The sequence below is a fragment of the Oncorhynchus keta genome, chromosome 13 (genome assembly GCF_023373465.1).
Source record: "Oncorhynchus keta strain PuntledgeMale-10-30-2019 chromosome 13, Oket_V2, whole genome shotgun sequence".
Lineage (NCBI taxonomy): Eukaryota > Metazoa > Chordata > Actinopteri > Salmoniformes > Salmonidae > Oncorhynchus > Oncorhynchus keta.
In genome coordinates this window covers 34,283,474-34,304,224 of record NC_068433.1, presented here as the reverse complement: position 1 = coordinate 34,304,224, position 20,751 = coordinate 34,283,474, and the positions used below count along the sequence as shown (strand labels likewise).

General features: G+C 41.6%; 1 protein-coding gene across 2 annotated transcripts in view; it reads right to left on the bottom strand.

The window, feature by feature from the left end:
* LOC118392239 (1-phosphatidylinositol 4,5-bisphosphate phosphodiesterase beta-3) overlaps positions 1-14,766 on the bottom strand; it is a 126,487-nt gene extending 111,721 nt beyond the window's left edge. For both annotated transcript variants that reach the window (XM_035784016.2, XM_035784017.2), the window contains exon 1: positions 14,223-14,766. In XM_035784016.2, coding sequence (XP_035639909.1) covers positions 14,223-14,321 — 99 coding nt within the window. In that variant the 5' untranslated portion in view covers positions 14,322-14,766. The remainder of the gene's footprint in view (positions 1-14,222) is intronic.
* Positions 14,767-20,751: the final 5,985 nt, after the last annotated feature.

Below are 20,751 nucleotides of genomic sequence, written 5' to 3'. Positions count from 1 at the left end.
GGGATTGCGGCTGAGTAGGGGTGTTGTATGGGCTTGGCTGCCTGAGGCGGTTCTCAATCTGAGTCAGGTGATTCTCGTTGTCTCTGATTGGGAACCGTATTTAGGTAGCCTGGTTTCGCTTTGTATTTCGTGGGTGATTGTTCCTGTCTCTGTTTAGTTTCACCAGATAGGCTGTAATTAGATTTCACGTTCCGTTTGATGTTTTGTATTTTGTATAGTTATTTCATGTGTCACTTTTTCTATTAAAGTCATGAGTAACCACTACGCTGCATTTCGGTCCGACTCTCTTTTGACAAATGAAGAACGCCGTTACAGTTGGTGAAGTAGGGTATGATTCAATGATAAATTAACAGGCACCGCATTGATTATATGCAACGCAGGACAAGCTAGATAAACTAGTAAATATCATCATCATGTGTAGTTAACTTGTGATTATGTTAAGATGGATAGTTTTTTATAAGATACATTTAATGCTAGCTTGCACCTTACCTTGGCTCCTTGCTGCACTAGCATAACAGGTAGTCAGCCTGCCATGCAGTCTCCTCGTGGAGGGCAATGTAATCAGCGTCCAAAAATGCAGATTACCGATTGTTATGAAAACTTTTTTATTTATTTATTTTTAATCGGCCCTAATTAATAGGCCATTCCGATTAATCGGTCGACCTCTAGGAATGACGCCTGTATCTTTGTCGTGACTTGGTGTATTGATACACCATCCAAAGTGTAATTGATAAATTCACCATGTTGAAACACAGTGCATGCAATTTATGTGAGTTTAGCACATTTTTACACGTGAACTTATTTAGGCTTGCCATGGCAAAGGGGCTGAATACTAATTGACACAAGACATTTCAGCTTTTCATTTGTCATTCATTTATAAAAATGTCAAAAAACATAATTCCACTGACATTATGGGGTATTTTTTTTTAACCTTTATTTAACTAGGCAAGTCAGTTAAGAACAAATTCTCATTTTCAATGACGGCCTAGGATCCAATGCTCTAACCACTACCCTTCCGCCCGTGTGTAGGCCAGTGACACAAAATCTCAATGTAATACATTTAAATTAGGCTGTAACAATAAAATGTGGAGAAAGTCAAGAGGTGTGAATACGTTCTGAAGGCACTGTATATGGTAATAACAGAGCAATGTTTTTGAAACAGCTGAAATGTATAAACATTCTCCTGAATTCCATTTTATTTGAGATTGTTTTATTGAGGTTTTACCTGAAATTGAAGTAACAGCCTGTTACATTCCGAAATTGTAGAAGTAACTGTCATCTGGCCGCGGAAAAAAACTAAGGAAGCCCATTCCCACCGAAAATAAAATACATATAGATCATAAGTTATATTTTTTCATTTGAAGCATCTTGTGGCATCTTTTTTTAATGTCAATTACTATCAAAAATGTTGACATACGCAAGTCAAACTACATCAGTCAACATTTTGAGATAGTAGATAATTCAAATACAATATGTTTTTTCATTTGTAACATTGTGCGGTGATTTCACAGGTCCCAGAGTGGTGGAGGGGAAATTGTTTTCCTGGGGCCCAGAGTTCCTGATCTGGTAGACTAACCTAACCAGGAAATAACAGGGTATAACATAGTAATAAATCAGCTGTAAAAAAAAAACAGTTTTATATGGGCTATGATGGGACCAGATTTTTTCTAATCAGGTTATATGATAAAACAAAATAATAAACTCCTGGAAAAACTCCTGGCCCTAAGGAGGATAAAATCCTGTCAAACAAATCAAGAGGCGAATCAGTAGAAACAACTGTTTTTTTAATGGGGTGGTAGGTAGCCTAGTGGTTATAGCGTTGGACTTGTAACCGAAAGGTTGCAAGATCGAATCCCCGAGCTGACAAGGTAAAAATCTGTCGTTCTGCCCCTGAACAAGGCAGTTAACCCAGTGTTCCTAGGCCGTCATTGAAAATAAGAATTTGTTCTTAACTGACTTGGCTAGTTAAATAAAAGATAAATATGCAATATATTTTATTAAACCAAACCAAAAGTGCTGGGGCAAATGCCAGATCGCACACACGTTTGCAGGCAGCCCTGCTGTGCTGATCTCTGCAACATGAAGAGATGGAAATCACCACAAGATGCTTCAAATGAAAAAACATAACTTATATGTATGATCTATATGTATTTTATTTTTGCCGGGAATGGGCTTCCCAGCTCAACTCCTCAGTGAATTATACCCACGTTTTCAGTCGCAATTTGCTTTTACCACATGTAGCCTGATTTCCATGATATTGATCAAAATTAAGCATGTGGTAAGGTAGGCCTATTGTATTTATATATTCGTATTAGCAGGATAATCGTTCATTTTTGATAGGCTAACGTTACTTGATGAAGACCTGTCATTTAGCTTTAACTAGCAGTAACGCTGTGCTTTAATCAGCGAAGCTAAAATGTAATGAGTGTACAGATGAGAAAATAAACCCGTTAATTGTCTGCACTTGCTTGTGAATTGTTGCATTATTCAAGAGTGTAATATGGTTTTGTTGCAATAATTACGTGTATAATATGGTAGATGCTTGAAGAGTTGCATGAAGAGTTGCTTGCTTAACTTTAACTAGTACCTAGCTAGCTAACCCTCTCTCGGCTCGTGATATTCTAGTCGCTAATGGGAATTGAAACGTGTATGTAAATTGACATTTTGTCCAGATAACTCTATTCAGTGAGAATACTACCAAAGAAAAAGAGGGTGAGAGAAGAGCGGTAGAGAGAGGAAAAGAGGGGAGGGGACGGGGGAGAGAGGGGCAGAATGTTTTCATTATATTCACTATAAAAGGTCAAGTCTGGGTTTTCAGCACCTCTAATAAACCAGTTATTATACAGGGACAACCAGACTGTGTGTGTGTGTGGCTGTTTTGGCAACAAAGGTTGATGACAGTCTATAACCTTTGGACTCTGGTGAGGAGAGGAAAGGGGTTAGAGGGGAAGGGACGACAGGAAAATAATTAAGCGAAAGATAACGAGAGGGAAAGAGAGATGGAGAGAGAAAGGAGTCAAAGTGGTAAAGAAAAAGAGCAAGAGGGAATGAGGAGAGGAAGACCGAGACCGTGAGAATAACAACAAGGGTAGGGAAAGAAATGACACAGAGAAGGAGAGAAAATGACAGACAGAGAGAATGAAAAGAGAAAAAGACAGAGAGGGAGAGAGAGACAGCTATAGAGCACAAATAAGGACAAAGAGAGTGGGTACAGGAAATCAAATGTTATTTTTCACGTGCTGAATACAACAGGTATTCTTACCGTGAAATGCTTACTTTACAATCCCATTACCAACAATGCAGTTAAGAAAATAGAGTTAAGAAAATATTTACTAAATAAACTAAAGAAAGAGAGCGTGAGAAAGAGAGGAATGAGGAGGAGGGGGAACAGAGGGGTGGTGAGAAGCAGAATACTTATGTCAATCCCAAAATGCTTCACTTCACATCTGAGTTTGACCTACGACCTTTCTCTCTCTTTCTTTTCCCCTCTGGCTCAACCACTCTTCCTTCTCCATTCATCTCTCATGTTAACTCCGTGTTTCACTAAGTGGTGTGACTCACTTAGACAAACAGTGGCAGGTTTCTCCCATTTCCTCCCTCCCTTCCTCTACGTTTCTCACCCATCTGTGAGACTAATGGCTTGATTCACTGTGTGGTGTAACTCTTTAACAAACTCTTTTCTCCCTCCCTCCTTCCTAACTTATTCAGTCATCATGTCAGTCCCTCTGTCTCTCCCTTCATCTCTTTAATCATAAAGAACATTCAGAAGCCTATCTATCTATGATAGACATTTCACTTTCAGATAATCCACTAGAGCTGCATCCTAAATTCTACAATATTCCCATTACAGCGGATTACATTTGAACAAGGCCTATTGAGGGAATATTGTAGTATTGCACGGTAGGGGTCTAAATGTTTGAACAAAAATGGGATTGTTAACGACCGTCCAAAAATGGATGACGCAGATGGAGTAAGTAAACAGCATAGTGGGTTAATTTCCGCAAGATCTAAGAGCATGGATCAACTTTTCTGCAGTTTTGGTGCCCTGGCTACCACGATGTGATTTTTGTATTTTTTATTTTACCTTTATTTAACTAGGCAAGTCAGTTAAGAACAAATTCTTATTTTCAATGACGGCCTAGGAACAGTGGGTTAACTGCCTGTTCAGGGGCAGAACGACAGATTTGTACCTTGTCAGCTCGGGGGTTTGAACTTGCAACCTTCCGGTTACTAGTCCAACGCTCTAACCACTAGGCTACCCTGCCGCCAGTGATCACTGGAAGCGAACCTGTGCAGATACTGTGTGAGTGCTCATCTCAATATCCTAGCCTATTCATTGATAACAGGCCCTGATTTACTGAAGTTGCGAGACAATGCAAGCCAAGGAATTGCGAGATACAGCTTTTGATTGCCGATAGATAGGTCTAGTGCACGGTTCTGACTGCTTCCCTGATGGCCGACAGGCCTATGCTATTCTACTCCCCTCTCTCAGCTTTAGGCTAACTTTTCGTGCCAGCTTACAGCTGAATCTAACATCAATTCACTGCACTAGTACTTTGTTTATTATAATATGCAAACCATAACGCAAAATAAGCTGATTTTAATGCTGATTGCCACCAAAACATTATTACTTCACTTTTAAAAAATTTAAAAATTTTTAAAAAAAAATCGGTCTCTCTCTCACGTCCCTCCTAAAAATAATCTATTACCTCAGCGAACTGATTGTGAGAATAGGGCTCCACCACCCTTGTCTCATGAATGTCATTACTGGTTAATAGTGCTGAGAGATTAACCAAAATGTTGGTTATTTTTCGGGGGGTTTTAAATGTCAGACATCCGTTAAATTATTTGAATTCCACTTCGTTCGTACTCAATTCCCACATTGCGCAATGTCTCTAGAGCAGTGGAGGCTCCTCAGATGAGGATGGGGAGGACCATCATCCTCAGGGAATTTCATAAAAATAGTGAAACATTTTAAAAAGTTGTAATTTTTTATAAAACTACAGTACCAGTCAAAGTTTCATAATAGCACTTGATGATTTTTGCAACTGCACTTTCAAAGTTCTTGAAATTTTCCAGATGACTGACCATGTCTTAAAGTAATGATGGACTGACATTTCTCTTTGCTTATTTTGAGCTGTTCTTCCCATAATATGGACTAATATGGTATTTTACCAAATAGGGTTTGTATACAGAAGATAGATGTATTGTGACAAGATAGGGCTGATTGGCTCGAACGGATTAAGGAAAGAAATTCCACAAATTAACAAGGCACACCTGTTAATTGAAATGCATACCTCATGAAGCTGGTTGAGAGAATGCCAAAAGTGTGCAAAGCAATCAAGGCAAAGGGTGGCTACTTTGAAGAATCTAAAGTATAAAAAAATGGTTACTACATGATTGCATATATGGTATTTCGTAGTTTTGATGTCTTCACTAATATTTTACAATGTAGAAAATAGTCAAAAGAAAGACAAATCCTAGGAATGAGGTGTCCAAACTTTTGACTGGTACTGTAAATTAAAAAGTCTTGCATATCTTAATTTATTTCCACAATTAATTAATATGTGTAACAATGTCAGCAGTTCATACAAAGGATTGTTACCTATAACCAGGATTGGCATTACAACAATTACATTTTTAGCCTGAAGCTAATCAGAAGCTAGTTAGCTTCTTTACTGGCTAATCGTTAGTATTCAGCCAACCACGGTTTGTGGTCATCAGCTATCCTTTAGCTCAAAAATCTATCGCCAGTTTTGTACGGCGCGGCTCGGACCTTTTTCTCTCCAAGTCCCCGGATTTCAACTGCTAACTCTGGACATTTATACCTGGATCTCGCAGCTAGCTAGCTGCCATCCGTGTGACTATCGGCATTCGTCGATTCCGGAGCAAACATAAATTATTTCGGAGCTAGCCAGCTGAAGAGTTCCATCAGTCACTCCTGGGCTACAATCACCTATCCGGACCCGTTTTACTGCCAACGCGGAGCCCCACCGGGCCTTCACAGCTGGACTGCAGACGTGGTCTGCCCGAGGGAGTTGTCTGGCTGGCTCCTCCGTCGCGGAGTTACCTGAACGCCCATCTGCGGTCCGCAAACCGTTAGCTGTCTTATCGGCTGCTATCTGAATAGACCTATCGGACAATATATTTATTTATTTTATTTTGTATTTTTCTTGGACCTCTAACTATATCTATTGGGTTTTTTTGTGTTTTTTTGCGAATTGGATTCGTCCCCTCTACCACACGGAACCCCTCTAATCCTACCGACGGAAACGCACAAGGTGGCTAATAACAGACCTCCATCCTATGCTAGCTTGCTACCGATGGCCCGGCTAGCTGTCTAAATCGCCGTGACCCCAACCAACCTCACTACTCACTGGACCCTTTTGATCACTCGACTAAGCATGCCTCTCCTTAATGTCAATATGCCTTGTCCATTGCTGTTCTGGTTAGTGTTTATTGGCTTATTTCACTGTAGAGCCTCTAGTCATGCTCACTATACCTTATCCAAACTATTAGTTCCACCACCCACACATGCGATGACATCTCCTGGTTTCAATGATGTTTCTAGAGACAATATCTCTCTCATCATCACTCAATACCTAGGTTTACCTCCACTGTATTCACATCCTACCATACCTTTGTCTGTACATTATACCTTGATGCTATTTTATCACCCCCAGAAACCTCCTTTTACTCTCTGTTACAGACGTTCTAGACAACCAATTCTTATTGCTTTTAGCTGTACCCTTATCCTACTCCTCCTCTGTTCCTCTGGCGATGCAGAGGTGAATCCAGGCCCTGCAGTGCCTAGCTCCACTCCTATTCCCAAGGCGCTCTCTTTTGATGACTTCTGTAACCGTAATAGCCTTGGTTTCATGCATGGTAACATTAGAAGCCTCCTCACTAAGTGTGTTTTATTCACTGCTTTAGCACACTCTGCCAACCCAGATGTTCTAGCTGTGTCTGAATCCTGGTTTAGGAAGACCACCAAAAATTCAGAAATTTTCATCCCAAACAACAACATTTTCCTTCAAAATAGAACTGCCAAAGGGGGCGGTGTTGCAATCTACTGCAAAGATAGCCTGCAGAGTTCTGTCCTACTATCCAGGTCTGTACCCAAACAATTTGAAATTCTACCTTTAAAAATCCACCACTCTAAAAACAATTCTCTCACCATTGCCACCTGCTATAGACCGCCTGCTACAATCTAAACTTTATGTCCTCAATCTCACACAAATTACACAAATTATCAATGAACCTACCAGGTACCTCCCCAAAGCCTTAAACACGGGCACCCTCATAGATATCATCCTAACCACTGTTAAACGCTCCCTGAAAAACTTCAGCGAGAAGGCCTTTCTCATCGACTTGGCCGGGGTATCCTGGAAGGATATTGATCTCATCCCGTCAGTAGAAAATGCCTGGATATTTTTTTTAAATGCCTTCCTAACCATTTTAAATAAGCATGCCCCATTCAAGAAATTTAGAACCAGGAACAGATATAGCCCTTGGTTCTCCCCAGACCTGACTGCCCTTAACCAACACAAAAACATCCTATGGCGTTCTGCATTAGCGTCGAACAGCCCCCGTGATATGCAGCTGTTCAAGGAAGCTAGAAACCATTAAACACAGCCAGTTAGAAAAGCCTGTAAAGTCCATTGAGAATAAGAACAATAAGAACACCTCCTCCCAGCTGCCCACTGCACTGAAGATAGAAACACTGTCACCACTGATAAATCCACTATAATTGAGAATTTCAATAAGCATTTTTCTACGGCTGGCCATGCTTTCCACCTGGCTACTCCTACCCCGGTCAACAGCACTGCACCCCCCACAGCAACTCGCCCAAGCCTTCTCCATTTCTCCTTCTCCCAAATCCAGTCAGCTGATGTGCTGAAAGAGCTGCAAAATCTGGACCCCTACAAATCAGCCGAGCTAGACAATCTGGACCCTTTCTTTCTACAATTATCTGCCAAAATTACTGCCACCCCTATTACTAGCCTGTTCAACCTCTCTTTCGTGTCGTCTGAGATTCCCAAAGATTGGAAAGCAGCTGCGGTCATCCCCCTCTTCAAAGGGGGGATACTCTTGACCCAAACTGCTACAGACCTATCTATTCTACCCTGCCTTTCTAAGGTCTTCGAAAGCAAAGTCAAAACACAGATTACCGACCATTTCGAATCTCACCATACTTTCTCTGCTATGCAATCTGGTTTCTGAGCTGGTCATGGGTGCACCTCAGCCACGCTCAAGGTCCTAAACGATATCTTAACCGCCATCGATAAGAAACATTACTGTGCAGCCGTATTCATTGATCTGACCAAGGCTTTCGTCTCTGTCAATCACCACATCCTCATCGGCAGACTCGACAGCCTTGGTTTCTCAAATGATTGCCTCGCCTGGTTCACCAACTACTTCTCTGATAGAGTTCAGTGTGTCAAATCGGAGGATCTGCTGTCAGGACCTCTGGCAGTCTCTATGGGGGTGCCACAGGGTTCAATTCTTGGACCGACTCCCTTCTCTGTATACATCAATGATGTATACAAATTAAATCTAAAATTGGCTTCCTATATCGCAACAAAGCATCCTTCTCTCATGCTGCCAAACATACCCTTGTAAAACTGACTATCCTACAAATCCTCGACTTCGGCGATGTCATTTACAAAATAGCCTCCAATACCCTACTCAACAAATTGGATGCAGTCTATCACAGTGCAATCCATTTTGTCACCAAAGCCCCATATACTACCCACCATTGCGACCTGTATGCTCTCGTTGGCTGGACCTCGCTTCATACTCGTCGCCAAACCCACTGGCTCCATGTCATCTACAAGACCCTGCTAGGTAAAGTCCCCCATTATCTCAGCTCGCTGGTCACCATAGCATCACCCACCTGTAGCACGCACTCCAGCAGGTATATCTCTCTGGTCACCCCCAAAACCAATTCTTTCTTTGGCCGCCTCTCCTTCCAGTTCTCTGCTGCCAATGACTGGGACGAACTACAAAAATCTCTGAAACTGGAAACACTTATCTCCCTCACTAGCTTTAAGCACCAACTGTCAGAGCAGCTCACAGATTACTGCACTTGTACATAGCCCACCTATAATTTAGCCCAAATAACTACCTCTTTCCCTACTGTATTTATTTATTTATTTATTTATTGCTCCTTTGCACCCCATTATTTTTGTTTCTACTTTGCACATTCTTCCAATGCAAATCTACCATTCCAGTGTTTTACTTGCTATATTGTATTTACTTTGCCACCATGGCGTTTTTTTTGCCTTTACCTCCCTTATCTCACCTCATTTGCTCACATCGTATATAGACTTGTTTTTACTATATTATTGACTGTATGTTTGTTTTACTCCATGTGTAACTCTGTGTCGTTGTATGTGTCGAACTGCTTTGCTTTATCTTGGCCAGATAAATGAGACCTTGTTCTCAACTTGCCTAGCTGGTTAAATAAAGGTGAAATAAAAGCAATTATTATTTTGGCAAGCAATTCTTGTGATTCATCCTATATTGTCCCTAACATCATTAACCCATAGCAACAGATGTGGGATACATACACACACTCATACACACTCCCCACCCTTCCCCCACAAACAACCACAAACTCAGATGTTCAACAGTTGTTCCGAGCCCAACTCAAGAGAAGACTTGATGTGCGAATGCATATACAGTTGTAGCTGTTTGAGAAGGCATGCAACATTGAGCAAGAATGGGGAGATTTGATTAACCAATGTCAAGTCCTAGCTGATGGAGCTCAGATACAACCCCTTCCCCTGAAACACACACATGCTGGTCTCCCGCTGTGACCATTTTCCCAAGCATCTCTGTGCAGTCAGACCATCTGATCATTTTGTGCCACCAGGGCCACAATCATTTGCTCCCACTCTGATTGTCAGAGTGTGACCGATTCCCCATGGGTTACTGCAGCTAGTGTTGCCAGCACTGCCACTACCTAGGTGGAATTGGAATTCCAACCATCTATACATACAAGGTCTTCAAGGTTCTCATTAGCAGCATTGAGAAATTCCATGTATATTATGCTCAAACATTTGGGGGCTTTGACTTTGTTGGACCAACCCCTGCCAGGCAGGCTCAGACTCTTGAGGGGGTGGTGCTGCTTTGATCGCATTTAGCTTTCTGTTTTGGCTGTGTATAGCCTCACCAGGATCTTGACCTGACTGTTGTTCGGCGTCGTGAGCAACTTCATTGGGCTAATGCTCACCTCCGATGGCCACTGGTATGCTGGGGAAGTGTCTTCTTCACAGATGAATCCCGGTTTCAACTGTACCGGCCAGATGGCAGAGTGTGGCATTGTGTGGGTGAGCGTTTTGCTGATGACAACATTGGTGGCAGTGGGGTTATGGTATGGGCAGGCATAAGCTACGGAAAGCAGACACAATTAAATTTTTTCGATGTTAATTTGAATGCACAGAGATACCGTGACGTGATCCCGAGGCCCATTGTTGTGCCATTAATCTGACGCAATCACCTCATGTTTCAGCATGATAATGCACGGCCCCATGTTGCAATGATCTGTATACAATTCCAGGAATTTGAAAATGTCCCAGTTTTTACATGGCCTGCATGCTCACTAGACATGTCACCCATTCAGCATGTTTGGGAGGCTCTGGATTGACGTGTACAACAGCGCGTTCCAGTTCCTGCCAATATCCAGCAACTTCACACAGTCATTGAAGAGGAGTGGGACTACATTCCACAGGCCACAATCAACGGCCTGATCAACTCTATGCGAAGGCGATGTGTCGGGCTGCATGAGGCAAATGGTGGTTACACCCGACACTGACTGGGTTTCTGATTCATGTCACAATTTTTTTAAGGTATCTGTGACCAACATATGCATATCTACATTCCCAGTCATGTGAAATCCATAGAAATTGACTAATTTATTTATTTTAATTGGCTGGTTTCCTTATAAGAACTATAATTCAGTAAAATCTTTGAAGTACCTGCATTTATATTTTTTGTTCAATGTAGTTAGATTGTTTTTACCAAAGTGAAATTGATTGTATGATTGCATATTTGATTCATGAATGCACACATACATAGCTGTCTCTGAAAAATGTAGACATAAAACATTTCAAATGTAATGATATTGAACTCAAAAGATGACCAACGATTGAACAGAGCAGTACCTGAATTGATCTGTCTGGATCAAGTGCGATTTTGTGACTTGGCTAATATGCCTTGTTTTTTTTTGCTATGGTATCGTTTTGGTATCGAGTATCATGACAGTAAGGTTTGGTTTCGAAGGAAAAATTCTGGTATCGTAACACTAGAATATGGTACCACCAGATTCACATTCTAGTGACGTTCTTGAGTCCGGAGTACACTAAACTGTACTGTCCAGGGTGTGTGTGTGTGTGTGTGTGTGTGTGTGTGTGTGTGTGTGTGTGTGTGTGTGTGTGTGTGTGTGTGTGTGTGTGTGTGTGTGTGTGTGTGTGTGTATGTGTGTGTGTGACAGCGAGAGACAAGGGTTCAGGGTTGAACTCACAGAGGTATTTGGTGCAACAGTATGTAGAGGTTCTCTCTCTGTTACACATAATAATTTTTACTGAATTCAACTGTGATATAACTAAATTGAGGAGCAGAATGGATAGTGTTGAGGAATAGGGGAAGGAGCGAGAGATGGAAGAAGGCTGGGAGGGAAGGAGGGAGAGAGAGGAGGGAAAGAGAGGGAAGGGGGTGTAGGAAGGGTGGGAGGGATGGGGGAAAGAGGGAGGGAGGAAGCGGGTTGGAGGGAGAAGGTAGGGAGGGCTGGGAAAGTAGTTTTGGCTCCAGAGAGCACAACAAGCTGAGACAGGAAGTAATTCAGAGTGAAACACACACCACACACACACATTGACTCACTGTAGGTGGAGAAATGTGCTTGCATGTCTTTCTACAGTGTGTGTGTGTGTGTGTGGGCCTGGTATTAACTTGAGACTAGATTCTCAGCTCTTTCCCATTTTATCAAATCAGATGTCCTTATTTGGGGACTGAACAACGTGAAATGTTGCTCTCTCACATTCCCTCTCTTTCCTCTCCCACACTCCTCCTCTTTCTCTGACACTTTTTTTTCTCTTTTTCCTTCTCCTACAAGTTAGTCTCCTCATATCAGTTCTGTTTCTCTCTGCAGAGGGAAAGCAAATGAGAAAGGGATATAAGGAGGCAAAAGAGGGAGTGGAGAAAGAGAAATGTGAACATTGTCCCTTGCAGTTCGCAAAGTTAATCACAGACCTAACAACTTCCAGGGAATTCCCTCGGAGTAAGGAGGAAGAGAGAAAGAGGAGGGAGGGGAGAGAGAGAGAGATAGAGGAAGAGAGTGAAATAGATAAATTAAAGAGAGGGAAAGGAGAGAAAGCAAGAAAGATCGATGAAGTGAGACTGAGGAGGAAGAAAGAAACAGAGAGAGAAGACAGAGAGTGGGAGAGTGAGAGAAGGAATGTAAATGCCATCCAGGACCTCTATACCAAGCGGTGTCAGAGGAAGGCCCTAAGAATTGCCAAAGACTCCAGCCACCCTAGTCATAGAATGTTCTCTCCAGCAAGCGGTACCAGTGTGCCAAGTCTAGGTCCAAAAGGCTTCTTAACAGCTTCTACCCCCAAACCATAAGACTGATGAACATACAATCAACTGGCCACATGGACTATTTACATTGACCTCCCCCTTTGTTTTTACACTGATGTTACTCACTGTTTATTATCTATGCATAATCATTTTACCCCTACCTACATGTACAAATTAACTCGACTAACCTGTACAGGTACCCCCTGTATATAGCCTCGTTATTTTATTGTATTACTTTTTACTTTAGTCTATTTAGTAAATATTTTCTTAACTCTATTTCTTGAACATTGGTTGGTTAAGGGCTTGTAAGCATTTCACGGTAAGGTCTACTACACCTTCCGCGCATGTGACAAATATATTTTTATTTTATTTGTAGTCTATTCATTCTTTCTGTCTGTTTGCAAAAATATGTTTTCCTATTGACACCCTTAAAGCAGTAAAATGCTTCAGGCGCCCTCCTCTAAAATACTGACAATGAAACGTAATATATCTCTCTCTCACACACACACAGTCCACGGTTGCCAGGCAAGGAGGGGTGAAAATACATGGAAGAGAGAGTAGGGCCAATCCAGTGGGGAGATCTTTGAATTTCCAGTAAAACATTACATATTTGGGTTGTCTTGCTTTATTAAAATACAAAAAATATTGTTTCCAGATTAACAACCGTCTACCTGAAACAGGAAGTACTAAAATAGTCCTAAAATGTCTTAGAGTTAGGGACATAGAAATGTGGGTGTTTCAGCCTAGGCTATGTCGACATGGTTTGGAAGAGTAGGCCTATGGAATGTTCATTCAGAAACTCAATTCACAAAGTCTGTCTCTCCTATGTTGAGATAAAAATTATAATTTGCCATGTATCATTCCATTGACTCCGACTGTCTATCGAAATTCCTTGGGAAAGCAGTGACAAAATGGTGCTAGAACAGAAAGAGAGAGTAGGCCAAAAGTGTGAAAGAAAAATGGCTTTGTAGTCGGGTTGTCTAAAAAACCTGAGTGGTGGAAAAACTTGCTTGACAAGAATTCAAAGGAGAGCAGAGCTTGGCCGATCTATTGCAGGATAGGTATAGGTATGCAGGACAGTCCAATGGGTACATGCCAAATGGCAACCCATTTCCTATATAGTGCACTACTTTTGACCAGAGCCAATAGGGATAGGTCAAAAGTATAGGGCAGGGGTCCCCCAACTTGCGGTCTGCGGGTGATTTTATTTGGCCCATCAAGAGATATGACCATATGTGACCATATATAAATGTAAGCAAGGTTTGAAATGGTTGTTTTAGGTAAAATTGCTTGTAATTATGTTCCAGTCCCCCCCAACAACAAAATAAATTGTCCTGCAGCTAAATCTAGTTGATCCCTGGTACAGGGAATAGGGTTGACATGTAGCCTAGCCTATACCAGTCCTGTAGGGACATACCTACCTACTACAGCCTCTGGCCTGCAGTGTCTATAATAGTAAACTCTAAAGTCCACAAAGTAAGGATTTATCAATAAAATCAACTATGCTGCTATTATTTTATAATGAATGCAACTTGAACACGTGTGGTTGGGGGAAAACGAGAAAACTAAATGTAGGCTATAACTCTCACTCACTCACAAACAAACAAACACGTTTAGAGCCACTAGGCTATATTACTAACCTCATCCCATTTGATAAACTTGCTCCCCCGTTTTAGTATGTCGTGAACCGACACCGGTTTGAGCTGCAGAGCGTGGACTCCTGGCTTCGCCCCGGCCATGGCTCCGGGTCAAAGCCGTGTGGCAACGCCTAAACTCCGGCTGCGGTGACCTGCCCTCTTCGGTGCCCCTTGGTCCTTGGGGCTAAATCCTTTTCCGGGGTGAGCTGTGACTTGCAACGCTGGAAGTTGCTGTATGAATTAGAAAATACGATAACTTGGTTCCTAATAGCCTAAGTTTGCGTATTCAACTATCCTAAGATAGTTTTAAACGTCACAAGTTGAGAAGAGTCGAGTAACTACGTTTAATATAGGTCAATATATAGTTTGTTCATGTCTCGTTTAATCGTGTTGTATGGCTGGATAGATCCCTTCCTTAATTTCTTCCTTCCTTCCATCCGCCTATTAATGTCCCCCTCTCTTGCTTTCCTCGAACTTTCTCTTGTTCACACTCGTCCCCCCCGGATTCTTATCTTCTCTTTCTTCCTTCATGTTTTCTAGAAAGGGGGAGAGCAGAGGACAGACAGAGCGAGAGGAGGACGATAGGGAAAAACGGACGGGGAGTGTTCTCTCTCTCTTCTATCCTTCTCTATCTTCTCTCCTTTTCAGTCAGACATTCGACGCGGTCATTCCATTTGGTATTTCTAGAGGCATGTTGGGGACTGTGCAGAAGTGTGACAAGAACGTTGGAGTTTGTAACGCTCTCAAACTGCCAGCTAACCCACATTTTTTGTTGTTGTGCAAAGTTATTTTCTCATGCATGCAGCCTCCTACAACACCTTTAAAGAATGTCAGCTATGTGCTGCATGTTCTAGGTTCAGTCTATACAGAACAGAGAAGTGTGAGTGTGCGCGCTTCTGAAACCTCACACACTTTCAGTCAAACAGCAAAAGAAAATCAGAAAACAATTTAATATAAATAAAAGACGTGCATGACTTCCTTTGTTAAATTATCCTGTTTGGTTTAGTTTTAAAGGGTTACAGCTTGACTTGTAATGTGTGTTGGCATTTGTACGATCTGGTATAAAAGGGAATATCCACTCAACAACTGGTATTTTTTTAATTAGTCCGCTGTTGATACAGTCCCAAAAATGTTTTGCATTTCAGCAGTCAGGTCTTCCAGATATTGGACCTTATTGGATATTGTCACTGGCCACATCATCATGTTGATTTGTTTTGCTAATGAGTTTGCCCTTAAAGGGACATTTCACCTGTCACGACTTCCGCCGAAGTTGGTTCCTGTCCTTGTTCGGGCGGCGGTCGGCGTCGCCGGTCTTCAAGCCATCATCGATCCACTTTTCATTTTCCATTTGTCTTGTCTTCCCACACACCTGGTTTCAACTCCATAATGACATCTTGTGTATTTCACGCTCTGGGGCCTGTTGCACAAAACTAGGATAAGGGATTAGGCCAGGATATCTTGGTGATCCTGGCTCAATTGATCCGTAATCCGGTTGCACTAAAGATGGATAGGGGGCAGGAGGATATGTTATGGTATAAATTACCATGGAGATTTATTCTGTGGAGCTAGCCTGCTCCAGACCAGGCTAAATTCCAGGATCTATTTAATCTCATCCCTAATGTCAGTCAGCAGTCACCACAAATGGAAACCAATAGTTATTTCACTGCTCACTATACATTGTTATCACATAACTAGACCCACTGTCATTATTTAAACGTTTGTGATCATTAATTTCAATGATTTTGGATAAAAAATGATTTTTAGATGTTGCTATCATTAGATAATTTACAGTTTCCCATAGACTATATATAAAATGATAGAATATTAGGGCCACAGAGGGAAAAAAAGACAAGTCATAATATTGTAACCAGTTGTTTTAAAGGAGGACAGTTGTTAAAATGACAGATGCGGGGCATTTCGTGAAATTGTACTTCAGTATGGTTTCATAAACAAAGACATGCTGATGTGCCAGAATATTAAGTATCACATTGTCATAAGTATCAAAACTGTAAAAACAATATGTAGCTTTTCTGCAGAAAGAACCAGCCTCAAATTTATGACTTTATCCTTTTTCTTCAGTGTGGCCCTAGTACTCTGTCATATAAACAAATACACATTCCATATGAATATAAAAACACAATGTGTAACATTATGTTCCTTTATTGAATAAGGACAAAACAAAGCAGGTAAACCATCAGCTCCTTTCGAAACTGAAGTCACAGTGACTCTACAAGATGGAAAGCACAGAATCCAAGCATATTATACAAAATGATACATACACATTCAAAGGTCTGTATATAACACACCCTGCATGTCTGCACACTAAAATAAATGCAGGACAAATCCATACACATCAACTGAACAGACAAATGAATGGATGCAGTAGCCTCCCTGCAGCCTTGTATTACACACAGTATACCGCACAAACATCATAAGAGGCCAAATTCGTAAAAAACGAACCCAAAAAACCCAAATTCCTCTGCCACCGCAGGACATATTTAACCAAAATTGAAAGCACACATACTAACTAAAATAATTCAACACATATTGGTCCCTCAGCAGCCGACCACTGTCGTCATCAGGGAAGATTGCCGGATTGTCCCAGTCCATGGCTGGTGGCACTCTGGGGGCCCTCTCCTTCCTCAGGCAGGCCACATTGTGGAGGACAGCACAAGCCACAGTAATATCACATGCCCTAACAGGGCTGACCCTTAATTTGTGAAGGCAGTGAAAGCGTGCCTTCAGGAGGCCAAAGGTCATTTCAACTCTGGCCCTGGTATGGGCATGGTTGTAGGCCTGCTGTGCTTCCTGAGGGTCTGTGAAAGGTGTCAGGAGAAAAGGCTGGCAGCCATACCCCCTGTCTCCCAGCAACACACCAGAGAATTCACCTGTCAACACAAAATCTCATCATTACTACCTCATAAACACAGTGATATTCTTGACACAGCCATGATGGTTATAAATAGGGGTTGTGTGGCTTACCTTGTGATAGGCACTGATAGATTTCAGAGGCCCGAAAGATTCTGGAGTCATGGACTGAGCCAGGCCATTTTGCCACAACATTGCTGATCACACAGTCAGCATTGCAGACCATCTGAAATCATAAGATGAGGAATATTACACCAATCAATGCACATCACTGGCAATGCAGAGTGTTCGTCAATGGACAATATCAAAAAGTTATGTTCACCTTAACATTAATGCTGTGAAAGGATTTCCTATTCACAAAAATCGGCCTCATGGGCACCTGAGGGGGCTTTTATCCTTGTGTGTGCAGTCCACTGCACCAATGACATTGGGGAAACCTGTCACACAAAGTAATGAGTATCCTACTATGTGTTAACAGTTGTCCTGTAATTTGTAGATCCTCTTACCTGCAATCCTATAGAACTCCTCTTTGATGTCACAGAGTCTTCTGTGGCCAGGGAAGGAGATGAAGACATCTGCTAATGCTTTGATAGCCAGACACACACTCCTTATTGTGCGGCAAATTGTGGCCTTGTTCAGCTGTTCTGCATCCCCCACTGAGTACAGGAAGGCTCCACTAGCAAAAAAGCGCAAGGCCACACAAACCATTTGCTCCACACTCAGTGCATGGCTCCGTGCAGTGCGGTGCTTAATCCTGGGACCCAGTAGTCTGCATAGATACCTGATGCCATCTGCAGAAAACCTGTATCTTTCATATAGATGGTCGTCAGGGAAGGCCAGTGGGTCCAACCGGTCCCTGAAGACCCTTTCTCGCCTGAAGGCTCTCCTCAGCACAAGTGCTTCTTCATCCACCACATCTCGCACGAATGGGCATGCCATTGTCAGAGCAGAAAGGAACACACAATTTTGGGCCTTCATATAGGCTAGTGGCCACACCTGGTGCTGGGGGGGGTGGGCAAAAGAGGGCGATGCCTTATAACGATGACTTGGTTGTACTGATTGCTGGGAAAATAAAAAAAAACCTTAGAAAGATGCCACCGTCCTGTGTGCTCACAATAAGAGCTCATATGTCATGGCTCACTTGACTTTACGAGAATATACCTAATTTTTATTTTGAGCTGTGTCATCTTCTTGGAGCTGGGGGAGGAAATACAAATAATGATTAATACATTTGTGTTACAGTTAGCATACAGTGTACATTGAAGGCATATCTCACCTCCCTCTCAAGTTTTTTTATTTCAAGGTCCAGTTTCCTAATTGTCCTCTTTTTATTTCGGACTCCAGTGCAAGATTTTCCATCTTTTTCTTCTTGTACTGAATGTCTATGTCTGCCAGTTCTATTTGGCGCCGGAGGTGGTTGCCATACAACTTTCTGATAGCTTGTGAGCTCTGTGAACACAATACAATTAGCGCAGCTGGAATTTGGCAGGATGTCGTGTCCTTTTATTAATACGCACTATGTTGCCAGGCTGGTTTTCCCACTGTATAGCATCTGGGTCCTGTAAAAGAAATTCGATTTTTTGATTTTGATGAGGACTCCTCACCATTGTAGAGTAAATAGTACTTTCACAGTCTGGAAAGTACTATTCTGGAATCCAGAGAGATGGTCTCCTCCTCATCATCATCGTCTCCATCATGTGCTGTTGCTGCTGCACTGGGGCCTTCACCCTATCACATTTAATCGGATTCATATTGAAGCTAGTAGACAAGACATGCCAGGCCTACAGTATGCCTTTGATGGAGTACTCACTGGATCAGCATCGTCTGGTGCTTGTGCTGGTGGCTCTAACAGGAACACAGTGCTGCCAGACACTGCAAGGCAATAGGTAAACCAAAGTCAGACAGTCCAAATTGATTCAATATGAATGTGGTTGTATCCCATGTAGAGATGGAAGGACATACCTTGAATGAAGCGGGTGGCATCTTGGGAGGAACCTATGCTCGTCTCTTTCCCCCCAGGGATCCCCTCTAAGACGGGCCTGCCTTTATTTAGTTCCAAGGCCATGTCCTCTGCTGGGGTAAGGTCAGCCTTTGGTGACCCACCACCCGTGCCTTGTCTGTGGGTATTCTTTTTCACTGCTAAAACAGTACAGACAATGTGTGAGCAGGCACCTTCTGGGTACAATATATGCTTGTGCTTTGTTAAATATTAGTCAGGGACCATACCATTCTGCAGAATGTTCTTGTATTTGATTCTGACCTGCTGCCATGTCCGTTTTGGCCCGTTCATGTTTAATCTACACACACACACACATTTAATGGAGTCACACTGCAAAAAATGACTTGGTATTTGTCTTGTTTTCAGTAAAAATATATTTTTTAAAAACTTAAATAAAGATGTATTTTCTTGATTTGCTAAATGACCTAGCAAAATAAGTATAGTTTAGACAAAAAATATAAACTTTAAGTAAATGTGTGCTTAAAACAAGCAAATAAAAAATCTGTCAATATAATAAAAATTCTCTTGAAATAAGTTTACTTTTTCCATAAACACTTAATTTTAGAAAAGTTCTCGTTTCACTGGCAGATTTTTTTGCTTATTTTCCTAGGTAATTTTGCTCAAGAAAATATTCAAGATGTTTTTTAGATATTTTTTTTTTACTGAAAACAAGACAAAAATACTAAGTAAGAAAGACATTTTTGCAGTGCAGTGAGCAACCGACCTTGGGTCCTTTGAAAGGCGCTATATAAATTAAAGTGATTATTATTATAGCTCATCTATTTATTCAATTAAATTTTATTTATATAGCACTTTTCACAATTGTTTCATTCTGTCAAAGCAGCTTTACATTAATGAAAGCAGGAGAAACACAAAAAAACGGTGGACAACATAAGAAGCAGAGTACAACGGCTAAGATTAAACCGTACTGAGCGTAGTAACGTTAAATAATAATGTAAGGCTTTAATAATAATTTATCATAGCTTTATACAGTGTGATGGACTTACTTTACACAATTTCACTCATATCTGCAGTGCATTTCAATTAAAAATTTAACCGTTTCATAATTACAGTACAACTGCGTTTTTGGAGATGTGAATTAAATATTTGAATTGTAATTGTGATGTTTCAGCGGAGCGGTGAGTGTGTAATTGTGCACTACTTACGCATTCAGGCGGTCTGCAATACTTTGCCACGCTTTTTCTCTTTGCTTTATCACTGTGGCGGTGTTGCCTTTCTTCTTAATTATATCTTTTACCTCCTCGTATGCCTCCATGAGGATTTGTGCTTCCGCCGGGGAAAAGTACGCGGCTCTAGTTGCCATGGTAAATCAGTTAATCTGTGATCTGTGGCGGGGTCTATTTGAGTGAGCCGTGAGCGCGCACCTATCCAGGATTGGTTTCACCCGGCTTAATGAATCCGTGTCTGCTCATCCTGGCTTGGTCTTTGTGCAACCAATTAAGCCTGGACGCACATGTTTTGGCTTCATTGAGCTCAGCTGAGTCATTTATCCCGGATGTCTTAATTCTACTTTTGTGCAACAGGCCTGTTGCGTGGCAAAGTATTGTGACTTCAGTTTCGAAAGGAGCTGATGGTTTACCTGCTTTGTTTTGTCCTTATTCAATAAAGGAACATAATGTTACACATTGTGTTTTTATATTCATA